At 46.4% G+C, this 12498-nt stretch overlaps 1 protein-coding gene across 5 annotated transcripts in view; it reads left to right on the top strand.

The window, feature by feature from the left end:
- SACK1H (scaffolding CK1 anchoring protein H) overlaps nucleotides 1-10771 on the top strand; it is a 49028-nt gene extending 38257 nt beyond the window's left edge. For 3 of the 5 annotated variants that reach the window (XM_034420077.3, XM_087891540.1, XM_034420079.3), the window contains exons 3-5: nucleotides 1256-1420; nucleotides 2383-2507; nucleotides 2827-10771. In XM_034420077.3, the coding sequence (XP_034275968.2) occupies nucleotides 1256-1420; nucleotides 2383-2507; nucleotides 2827-5440 (2904 nt within the window). In that variant the 3' untranslated portion in view covers nucleotides 5441-10771. The remainder of the gene's footprint in view (nucleotides 1-1255; nucleotides 1421-2382; nucleotides 2508-2826) is intronic. The other 2 variants (XM_087891541.1, XM_034420078.3) reach the window with 1 other exon arrangement.
- Nucleotides 10772-12498: the final 1727 nt, after the last annotated feature.

Genomic DNA, 12498 nt, shown 5'->3' on the forward strand with positions numbered 1-12498 from the left:
CTATATCGGGACGTCAGAAACCACAGCCACAAAGTGAATCGCTACAGTTGTTAAGTTAGTAACTTAACAACTGAGCCTTGGTAGTACAGTGGTCTAAAGCACCCTGTTATTAAGACCAGCTGCCTGCAATTACTGCAGGTTCGAATCTCGCCAGACTCAAGGTTGACTCAGCCTTCCATCCTTTCTGAGGTAGGTAAATTGAGGACCCAGTTTGTGGGGGCAATAAACTGACTTTGTATAAATATACAAAAGGATGAAGGCTATTGCTTAGCGCATTGTAAGACGCCCTGAGTCTCCGGAGAAGAGCGGCATATAAATCAAATAAAAATAAATAAATAAATAAAAATAAATAAATAAAAATAAATAAATAAATAAATAAATAAATAAAAAACTTGGTTGTTAAGTGAATCTGGCTTCCCCATTGACTTTGCTTGTCAAAAGGTTGCAAAAGGGGATCACATGACCCTGGGACACAGCAGCCGTCATAAATATGAGTCAGTTGCCAAGTGTCTGAATTTTGATTATGTGACCATGGTGATGCTGCAACTGTTGTAAGTGCGAAAAATTGTCCTAAGTCACTTTTTTCTGTGCTGTTGTACCTTCAAACAGTCACTAAATGTAACTTCTTGTTGTAAGTTGAGGACTACCTGTAATATGATATTATGTATAAAAAACTACACAGAGCACAATGTTTAGAACATTTACAAAATTCACATTTACAAAAATGTCAAATTCTTTGCTAAGAATTGGGCAAAGCTAAAAGTGTTTAATATTCACATTAGCTCCCTGTGACTTTTGCTAAGGTTTAATGTAACTTATGTACCCAGAACCTGGATGATATACCGGTCAGTTGCTGTGATTGCTCTTGGGTCACTTTCCCCAGGATGGCATTGTCACCGTCATCTCCAGTAAAACTGCTGTGCTTGAATGTCTTTGCAGTCCATAGGGCAGTGCGACACCACTCTGCACCTCTGAACCCTCCAATCGGACATTCCTGGGGATTCCTTGAAGGAAGAACTGGTCTCCTCGAGTGCTGTGGGTTGACAAGCCAGCCAGCGGAGACTCAGGGTATCCGGCCTGGGGAAAGGGAGCTCATACAGTACGGCTGCTGCTCTCCTCTTATCAAAAGCAGACTAACTCAGACAAGAGCAGTGGAAGTCTGGATGGCTGAGTGTCACACAACAGAAGGCCAAGCGTGGAGACAGCCGGTCTATCTATCTGGGGTTGTAATCTGAGCTTTTTCCTACTCTCTCAGGTGGTTGCTATAGTCATGGATATTTTCACCGATGTGGACCTCTTGAGTGAGGTACTGGATGCGGCTGCACGCAGAGTTCCCGTGTATATCCTGCTCGATGAGATGCACGCCCAGCTCTTCCTGGACATGGCTGCCAAATGCAGAGTGAACCTCAACTTTGTGGAAGTGAGCACAAAAATGGGTCCGGAGGGATTTGGAGAGGGCAGGACAGATGCCAGCTGAGGGAGCAGCCCTCAGTTGGTGGACTCAAGTGAGAGAGCCCCACTGGAGGCAGATCTGCAAAGCCAAAAGAGAAGCTTCTTTGATGGGGACAAGGGAGCCTCGTTAATTTTTGTCTGAAATGGCATAGGGTCTCCTGCTTGAGCAAAAGGTTGGATTGGAAGACCTCCAAGGTCCCTTCCAACGCTTCTGTTATTCTGTAAATATTTTCCTTTTGCCCAATGGCTTGCTGCAGTAGCCAGTAAGCATCAACTTTCAGTGGCTGATTTTGTACAACATAGGCTGGCCATAGGCCAACTAATGAAATGTTAATCTAGCATACCATCAGCACTATCATAGCTCTATCTAATGTTTGGTTCACTATGTTGTGTGAACCCAGAACATTGGATCGAGTAAATCATGATTTGATAAAAGTAGGAAAGTGTGTTTTGAGAACAGAGGGCAACATCTTATCTCATTCCAATGGACATTGCAATACTGAGTGCACACTGGAAAAGATTCTTCTGGTTGGCAGTCTGTGTGCCAGTTTCAGAAATAGTTTCTCAAAGTGGGGAGAAGTTTACCAAATATAAGGAAGAGTTAAGAACTGTTTCACATAAAGTGAAACAACATGACAAACTTCTGCTAGCCATTGTTGCTTTCCAGCTGAGAGGACTGACATGACAGGCTCTCAGGAACAGCCAGGAGTCTTTTTTTCACCCTCCAAGCCCACCCCAACCCAACTGATCCTGTTCTGGTCGAAGGTGAAAGCCACTCGAGCCTCTTGAGCAGGACGGAAGCTGTCAGAATGAATGCTCGAAGGGCCAAAAGGGGAAATGCGGGAACTGATGCTAGATTAGAAGCTTCATATCAGATGGAGTGAGAAGGTCTTCAAGCATCTGCTGATCAGCTGCTTTCTTCCTTTGCAGTTCCTACGTGTGCGGACAGTTTCTGGCCCCACCTACTATTGCCGCACGGGGATGTCGTTCAAGGGTCACGTGAAGGAGAAGTTCTTGTTGGTGGACTGCATGGTGGTGCTGAGTGGCAGCTATAGGTGAGCAGGGAGGGGGCGGGCGGGCGGCCTGCACACCATCTCATCGTGGGCATCCTAATGAGAACCTAGGGGACAGAACCAATTTCTCAAAAGAGAAATTGCTGAGAAAGTAGTCTTGACCATGGAACCTGGGTCCCACTAGGATATCAGATTAATAAAGTGGCCTGCTGTCCAGCTGGCAATCGACCCTAGAGGCCCCATGGCCAATTGAAATCAAGAGAGAGATCTCTGCATGGAGGCGTTCAGGGTGTGGCAGGGTTAAGTGTGATTGGCTGCAGTTCATGGCAAATATTCATTTTTCCTCCTCCTCCTTTTGCAGCTTCATGTGGTCATTTGAGAAGATCCACCGGAGCATCGCTCATATCTTCCAGGGTGAGCTTGTGGCCAGCTTTGATGAGGAATTCCGCATTCTTTTCGCCCAGTCAGACCCGCTGGTTCCTCCGTCCAACATTTTAGTGAGGACAGAGGCTCCGGTGGGGCCCTACAGCATGGCCCCCTTTGGCAACAATATGCCCTTCTTTCCAAAGAAGCCTCACCTGCTTCTCCCCCGAGAGGACAACCTTTTCTCACCTTTTATGGATCGGATTGACCCAGACAGGTATTTTCTGTCTTCTTTAAGAAGAGACGACATGCTGCGTCACACTTTAGAGGGTTCGGCCATGCGAATGTACTCCAAAAAAATGGAAATGGAGAACTGCCAGGCGGACCCTGTTCGGGGCTACCTCCGTTCCAAGCAGCTGGAAATGGACTCATTTAAAAGGCACAGCTTCGCCGAAGGCACCTTTGAGAACTTTCAGTCCACAAAGCAGTTTTCTAAGCAGTTGTACATGAACAATTTGGACGAATTTAAAATTCAGTCCAGTCATTTTCAAAAAGATCAGTTTTATCAATATCAGTTTGAACATCCCCATGGGGCTAACAGGCCCCAGGGGCTTTTTGAAAGAATCCGAGGAGGCAGACTAGGATTCAATGAACCAGAAGATTATGCAGATGGACTTAGGTGTCCAGAACTGGAATCCAATTTCCCCCAAGATGGGTATCCATTGCGGCTGGATTATGTGCCTTCTAATTCTTCTAAAGAAGTGCGACACGGCTCTGATCACCAGAATCCAGGAGGGAACGGTCTCCTCGGTCTTCCGTCTCTAAGAAGGCAAAACATGGGGCAGAAGTTTATGTGCCAGACATCTCCCACACAGAAGCAGAGCATGGAACAGAGGCTTTTTCTGCACGACCAAGGCCAAGACATAGAGCAAGACAAGAAGGTTCAGGAGAACAGGGCAGGGTTGCGCAACTGGAGAATTTCCTCCTACCTTAGCGGGTATCAGTCTGACCCGGGAGAGGAAGGCCTTCTGATGCCCGTGGAGTCGGAGTTGCATAACGAGGTACTTAGTCCTCCAGAACCCCTTACTAGGTATCCCAGCGACCTCCTCCCCACTTTCAAACCTCCACTTCCACTTCCAAATGCCAAAGACATTTCTGGAACCGAGAGATTGCCAGAAGAAACCTCGGTGGTGAAACAGGATCCCTTCAGGAGCAGGATAAATCCCTTGATCCAGAGGAGTTCGCGACTTAGATCTTCTCTTATTTTTAGTGCTGCCAAATTAGACCAGCCAAACTCATCCACTGAAAAAGTCCAAATGGTGCAAAAAGAGCAGACCTCCACCGAAATGACCAAGGACGCTGAAACCATTAAAGCCAGCACTGTCTCTAAAGTGGCCGAGCTGCTGGAAAAGTACAAGTCAGTGGGGAAAGACTCACAAAGTGCCACCCTCAGTCACACCAAAGCTATGTCTGCATTTCTCCAGGAAGAATCCCAGAATGCAGGAAAAAAGTGCACTAAGTCGGTGCAGTACAAGATTCTGGAGAGCCGGGTGCTGGACTCCAAAGACTCCTTCAGCCCTTATAAGCTGCACCCGGAATCGGAGGAGCAATTTGGAGGGTCTGCCTCAGCGACCGATATGCTTAGCAAAGACCCCATGGTCCACGGGAGCAATAAAACAGACAAGCTTGCTTCTCGTTTCTACCCAATAGACCAATCCAGTCTTCCGGAGAAGGAGAGCCTAATATTTGTGGGAGAAACTCAGAAACGTGCCATAGCAGACAGGAAGGAAAGCGTCTCTTTCAAAGGAGGAGATGTATCTGAAACTGAAGACCACAAGCCAGCACAAGCTCCGGTCAGCACCATCTCCTCCAAGAACCAGGGCTCTGACAGCTCTCTCAGTAAGCTCGACGAAGAAAGTTGCAAGCAGGAACCGAGTCCAAGAGAGTTTTTTAGGAAGGGATCTCTCAAGCTAAAGCAGTTGCTAAATCCCAAAGCTGAGAAAAAAACAGACGAAGAAACAGGCCTGGAGACCTGGAAGCCAGATAAGTTGAGTGCAGGAGCCCTCAAGCGAATGTCCAGGAGCAATTCTCAGGAGATTATAGAAGAGGAGAAATCTCCCAAACTGGCTGCACCGGTGCCTGTCGTCAGGGTGAACCCAGGGCCTCAATCTCGACTGCCCTCCTCCACAGCCAACGTCCTCTACAGCAGCAACCTCCGAGATGACACGAAGGTCATTCTGGAGCAAATTTCGGCCAACAGCCAGAAGAACCGGGCAGAGTTGGCCAGGCAGCTTCCAGCAGCTAGCAATCCTGAGCTGTCCAGGTCCGCCACAAGTTTGGACCGTAAAGGGGACGAGAGGAACACAGGGATCAGCAGATCAGAAAGCTTTGGGAGCCATAAGCGGGGCCTGCAGAGGGAGCCTTCGGAAGACCGGGATTCTCTTCTGAAGAGGATGGAGAGCATGAGGAAGGAGAAGCGCGTCTACAGCCGCTTTGAAGTTTTCTGCAAGAAGGAGGAGCAAGGCGAGGAGGAATGCGAGACAGACGCCAAAGACAAGAAGATGGGAAAGTTCATGCCAAAACTCTTGGGGTCCTTCAAAACCAAAAAATGACTTGAGGCTGCTGGGACGGCCCTGCCTGAGACCAAGGTTCGTGGCAGGCCTTCCTCGGCATTTCCAAGCCCATTCTAGCAGCAGGACAGCTGGGCTGGGGCTGGGGGAGAGGGGAAGTGGGGGCACCAAGCAGGATTAAATGACCATCGGGGGAACTAAGAGGCCAGCATCCCACTAGCGGTTAACTTTCTTTGGAGGGGCTGGAGATTAGTCCCACATCTAGGAACTCCCTCCAGGTAGGGGAGAAAAACACACCGATATGAACGAAGAGGAGGCAGTTGGCAACACAGCTGCTTTTTGAGCAAGTTCATTTAAGACCCCCCATTCTTAGGGGCCCAGCTCAGGTCAACCATCCTGGGCCACTGCCTCTGATCTTTTGCCCCTGCAGCAGCCCTTCCTTCAGGGCCCACCATTTCACTGGACATTTTCTTTGTGGGGACAGTCCATTTGCTGGGGGAGTGGGAGGGGGAAGAGGCAGTACTAAGGAATCCACAAGGGGAGGTGAAATCAACACAGAAAAACATAGAAGTCATCCGGTCCAATTCATTAGAATAGTGCTTCCCAAACTTGGGTAACTTTGGCCAAATTGGGTAAAAGTGGTTTTTCTTTGGGTAACGGCACACAACCCTAACCCATTACCCAACCGCAACAGAGTCTTAAATTGTCTTAAAATGGTTTTCCTACATTGGGTAAAAAGGACTTTCTGATAGGTGGTTTTGAGTAATGAAGGAAAAAGTTTGAGTAGTCTTGCAGGAGAATCTTTTTGCTAAATGACCATCTTGCTGGAAGACCTCCTCCTGACCACTGTCCTTGTTCTTTGAGCATGCTGGTTCTGTCCTCTGAGAGCCCTTCAGATATGGGAAGACTGTCGTCGTATATCCCTGCTGCAGGTTAAGCATATCCAGCTCTCCCGCCATCCCTCCTAGAGCTCTGGCAGCCTTTTGAATGACGCAGGCCAGGGTGGGATACAGACCTCCAAGTGGGATTGACTAGGGCAGGGTAGTGTGGGATGTTTACTTCTTGGGATTTGGACTTTTATGTTGCTGTAAATGCACCCAGGGTAGCATTTGCCTGTTTAGCAGCTGCTCATGTATGGTTGATGAGAACACCAGATCTCTTCACATGTACTATTATCAAGTCATGCTTACCCCATCCTAGAATAGTTCCTTACACGTTTCCCACTGAGATGCAGAATTTACCAATTCTCCCATTCTAAACTCTTCATTTCAGCTCAGTATTCAGGCTGCTCTAGACCTTTTCAAATCTTCTCTCTTGTCAGGTACTCTCCAAGTTTTCTACCCACACAATTTCCTGTTCCAAGCCCTTGATAAAATGAGCTCTGTGCCTCGACACCCCCCCCCCCGGAATGTTAGGGCTGGATGAAACTACTGTAAAATGGACTCACCGTTGGCTGAATGATTGTACCCAAAAAAGTGCTTTCTAATGGCTGCTCTTCAGCTTGGAAGGAAGTCTCGAGTGAAGAGTGTCTAGAAACACTCTTAAGAATTTGTTGAGATACTAGTTCATGATGTCTATAAGGTTCCCTTCGTCTACTAAACTAGTAACTCCAGGATTATAATCTGGGATAATTTCCTTGTGAGACCACCCTGCTGGCTCTTCTTAACTGTTGTATTTCTTTCTTAAGTGCTCACAAATAATCTGTTTGAAGACAATGCCCAGAAGAGCCCAAAAGTACAGTAGTTTCTCAGGTCCTTCTCCTACCGTTTTTGAAGGTGGGATTTAATAATAGAATAACAGAGTTGGAAGAGACCTTGGAAATCTTCTAGTCCAACTCCCTTACCAAACAGGAGAACCTATACCATTCTATCCAATCTCTTTTTAAAAACCTCCAGTGATGGAGCACCCACAACTTCAAGAGACAAGCTGTTCCACTGAGTAATTGTTCACATTGACAGGAAATTTCTCCTTAAGATTTGATCTTCTCCAGTTTTATGCAACCTCACCGGTCTTGAGAAGTTCTCAGAGATTACCAAGAAGATTCTGCAATCATCCTCAACACCCAAGAATGTAATCCATGTGGCTCTGGAACATTCAAAATAACCTAATTTCTCTCTTGTCCTCATCTGTTGGGGTTAGGGTTAGGCAACTGGAACCACTTGTAGGTAGGCCCAAGTGGATATTATATTGTTGATTACCTATTATTACAAGAATCCTGCCAGGCTGTCTGTCTTCCCTTGGGAAACCGCAGGTGTTTCCTGAACAGACTCTAAACTGGATTGTCTCTTTATTCCCTGAGAAAGAGGGCTGGACCCTCCCCTTCAGCTGATGGTTCCACCACATTTGTCCCAAGATGCAGTTTCCTCATAACCATCGTGCTATTTTTATTCTGGGGGAGGATGTAAAGTATGATGGTGCCTTTGCACCATCAGCCTTAATCAGTTTCTTCTTACAAGGAGCCTATAATTTGTTGGGCTTTATTTTTTGACTTTCCTTTATTGTTCCTCGTTCCATGTTCTGTATGCGCCTCTCTTCTGCATTTGAAATAACTCCTGTATCCTTGCTGGTTTCCTCAGATTTCCCCCCATTTTTCTTTGGTTGGGTTATTTCTGACAGTCCATTACAGAATTTCTTAGAATTCTTTTCATCCTTCTTGGATCGTTTGCTCCTTCAGGATTTCAAGTAATTGGATCTCACCTATCTTCCCTTGGAATTTGAATAATTCATTCCAAAAATGTCTCTTTTCAGTTCCCTTCCAGATATTACAAACTCAAAGATAACATTATAACTTTGCCTAATGTTTCAGTTATCTTCACTTTTTTCCTGTGGATGAGGGTTAGGGCTGGGATCATTCTGATGAATGAAGCTCTTGGCAAAACAGGGCAAAAGTTTATTCAGGATTTGATTTGGCAAATTCCCCACTGATATCAGGGTAATTGAAATCTCCCACTATTACTATTACTGACAGTCATAGAATTGGGGGTTGGAAGGGACACTCCACCTTTCCAGTCACGTTCCCTATGATGCCCTTTTGCATACCTGATAACCTGGTTTTCCTCCTCCTCCTCCTCCTCCTCCTCCTCCTCCTCCTCCTCCTCCTCCTCCTCCTCCTCCTCCTCCTCATGTTATGTCACCCTCCTCTGAACGTCTTCTAACCTGTCTGTATTCTGGATATTTTGGTCTGTAATTATTTGCCCTTGTGATATGGTCCCACCAGTATGGAGCGAAGAGGGCATTTAGGGCATTTATATGTCTGGCTCTTGATTTTCACAATCCTGCATTTTCTTCTTGCACCACAATTCTCAGCAAGGGTTGAAGGTGTGGGAGGGGGGACTCCTTCTTGTCTTCCAAGCTCTTTCCCGCTTTGCTCCCAGAAGTTCATCCTCTCAGCAAGAACCAGCCTAGACCAAGCCACCATCCACAGTCCAAAGGGCTCTAGCTTGGATGGTGCTTCTCAGGGGAGATGAAAGGGCTGCCGCCCTGATTAAAGAAAGGCTGCTTTACAGAAGGTGATAGATCAATTCCTGCCCATCTCAGTACAACAGGAGTTCTACTGAAGAGGTGGAGAAGGATGTCCCCTAGGACAGAGAAAGCATCTTGAAGCTTCTGCAGACAGGCAGCACCGCTGAGGTTTGAAGAAAGAATTGCAATGCACTCCGAGACAGGATAGGAGGACCTGCTCACACCCAACACGGAGGGGGCTGCTGCAACATCCACCCTCCTATGTGGGGCATGAGAAGATGGTTCCCAGGTTTCCTTCCTGGGGGAGGGGAGTGCACGGGCTCATTCCCAGTGAGCTCTGGTACAGACGAGAGCACACTTTGTGCTTTCTCCTCAGGTTAAGGGCTAGGCTGAAATGAACAGAGCCCTGAAAAGAAATGTTAAAGAATGTTTATTTAATTCTGTTGTCTTGCTTGCCCTTGCTAGGCTGGAAGGAATATCAGGGATGGCTGCCACTTGCAATGCATGGGCTTGCTGGTTGTGGCAGAAACAATAAGTTGGCCAGAATTGGGCCTCATGTGCCTAGTCTTGGCACATGATTAGGAATATCTGAGAGTCTCCAAAAAGGGATGGAAAAACTCCTGGAGGTGGTCAAGGTAAACAGTTGTGAATTTGATTCATGTAAGTGATATCCCACATGGCATTAGCAAGACCCACAAAGGACATTAGCCGGCAGTTAAGTGAGACCATTAAAATCTTAAATATGGAGTCCTTTATTCATTTTCACCTTTGTCCATTCCTTTTTGACTTAGCATCTAGCTTTTAAGTGTATGGTTCAATATAACAATATAAGAACGACTGGCACATGTGTGCGAGGGGAACCTTTACCTTTACCTTTTTCAATATATTGTTCCCAACCAGAAGACTCGTTAATTCAGTCTCCAAATGAGGCATGTCATGTGAACACCATCCTGATCTTCCCAAAATACCTCCCTTGATGGGAAGCAATCTAAATTATTGCTGTTTCTTTCTGTCCACCCCCCCCTCTCTCTCACACACACACACATGCCCCTCCCAACTGGTCTGGTAAGTGGTATACTAACCTTGTTGCTCCACTTCAATACTAGGTCAAAGAAGGTACGACAAATTCATTGAGGATCTCAACCCATTGAGAACTTCAACCTATCCAGATGCTGTACTACCTCTGTGAGCAAAACCACTTGCCCCCAGAGCCAGCCATTGAAGGCCAAGCTCTAGATCTTCCTGGAAAAGCTGTTCAGCAGTGGAATCACTTGCCTAGATCTCCCCCTTCCTGGAGGCTTCCAATTGGGGTTGGTTGGCCACCTCTCTGGAATGATTTGGAGGGTTTCCTAAGGTCTCTCCTAATGCATGCATTCTGTGACCCTTTGTCAGACTTTCCAAAAACATCAGTTGACTTTAATGGACAGGATGCCGGATCTTCGGTGCAACCTATTTCAGGGCTCCTTGGGTAGTCTCAGCAGTCTAGTGCTGATTATTAGTTAGGATTCTTCAGGTAACGTAGACTAAATTACCATTTTATAAGTACTTTATAAGTACTGAGAGAAAGTAAGGGGTTTCGTCCAAGGGGCTGAGACCTGGAGACAAGTTACCCAAAGACTTTCCATGCTCAGGCCATTGTTTCAAATGCCTTCCTCCACCTGATTATGTATCACCCTTAAAATACATGTCCATTACTTTGAAATCTGCTTTCAATTGGGCAGTTCTTAAATCTTTGAAAAAGGAGCAGCAGAATTGTTCTAAAAGTATTTGGGAAGAAAAGATAGCTCATTGGGCTTGAAGCAATGGGTGGGGATGGGGACCAATGTGTTTATCAGTTGTCTAGAGGGCTGATAATTCTGCTTAAAGCAGTTATAAATTCTGTGACTGGAATAAACTATGCAAATGTACATATATTTCTGGTAATTGCTTCTTAATTGTCAATTGTATATGAAGTTTTTCATGGGTAAGGTTTCAAGTTTTAAGTTTGAGGAAAACAAAGGATGCAGTGAGTGGAGCCAGACAACAGCGAAGCAGTGGTGGATTACTGGATTTTTGGACAGTGGGATCTATAAAGTTAATTAAGTTTATTTTAAACTTAAAATCACAGTTGCCTGTTTCCTACCTCAAAATTCTAAACAAAAAGCCATCGCTGCCTTTGGATGAGACTCAAGTTGGTATGATTTTGTTCCCTGGTTTGCGTGGTTAAGGCATAAAGGTGAGGCTGCTTCATCAGCACCAGGGTACCACGTGTACCACTGAGCAAGCTCCAGCCTCAGGTAACTTATGTATATTCCTGGTCAACTAAGAAAAGTCTACGCGTGTCCCTACACAGAGCACAGCATACCTTGTGGCTGAGGGCCAGCAGAACCACAGGACTGGAAGCGGGCTTGGGCTTCCATGACAGAAGCACCCCAGCTCTACTTCCCAAGCTAGACATGGTAAGCTACCTTGGTTTGTTAACAGGTGTTGGGTGGGCTAACTTTAAGCCAGTTTAGAATATGTGCCCCCGATGAGCATATTCTAAGCATACGCACATTACTGATTCCACTTTCAGCACAATATCTCTTTAACACAACTCTTGATTCCAGCACAATGTGCCCAGAGATGCTCGCCCTTGGACCATAATGTTTTCTCCATGGGGCAGACCAGGAGACCTCTCCAACCCTAACCTGGAGCAAGTAGAAATGTGCCTATTGTCTTTCCCTTCTAGGAAGAATCAGCGTAGGTTAGTCTTGGAGAACGTGAGCATGGAAGTCAATTACTTAACTTCCCCAGACTTTATCCATCCATTCACACACATACAGCCTCTCCATCTGGGTGCTTGAGGGAATCTAATTTGCCTCTGGAAGGATGGGCCGCAAAACCACTCCTGCCCTTGGGAGATTAATGTCAGAGCCAGGGCAAGCCAGCCACCTCAGAGCAGAACTGCATTCGAGCCTCTGGCACAAAGTCTTGGAGAATGAGCTGCAGGTCGGGGAAGCGAACTTTGGTTCATGCTCCCATTTAAGAACTGTGGTTCCCAGTCTTTTCTCTGGTCCCAATTCACGCCAGCAAGACACAACTTGTCACAAGTTACTTTTCTCGCATTAGCATTAGTTACTCACACTAGGAAGAATCAGGCTTTTCCCTCTGGATTTCCTTCCTAAATTTTCCTGGTCAAGAAGACAAAATACCCAAGTCTCCTTGGTGTAAGGGGACCTGATGGCCAGTCAAGCTCCCCACATACGCATGAGAGATCACTAAAATACAAAAATGTTTTAGTCTGATAATCAGCAGATGATAAGGATGGATGCACTACCTCCATCCCAGTGGTGAAATCCTCCCCGGTTTGCCACGTTTGCTATGCACACATGTGCAGTGCGCACCAAACGCACACTAAGATGCATGCGCAGTGCACGCCAAATGCATGCTGTGTGCCCGCATGCAGAGTATGTGCCAAACACGCACTCCATGCGCACTACCGCTGAACCAGTAGCTTTTATCATTTTATACTACCAGTGTGAACCGGTAGGATTTCACCACTGCTCCATCCCACTCCCACCAGAGGACATACATGGGTGCAACCAATGATGTTTCTCTCCCCTACCCAGTCTTGAAGTCTGTCTGAAAAGGGTCCAGATAATCCATTTCCTCCAGGA

The sequence above is a fragment of the Pantherophis guttatus genome, chromosome 3 (assembly GCF_059756535.1).
Source record: "Pantherophis guttatus breed Tessera chromosome 3, ASM5975653v1, whole genome shotgun sequence".
NCBI classification, from domain to species: domain Eukaryota; kingdom Metazoa; phylum Chordata; class Lepidosauria; order Squamata; family Colubridae; genus Pantherophis; species Pantherophis guttatus.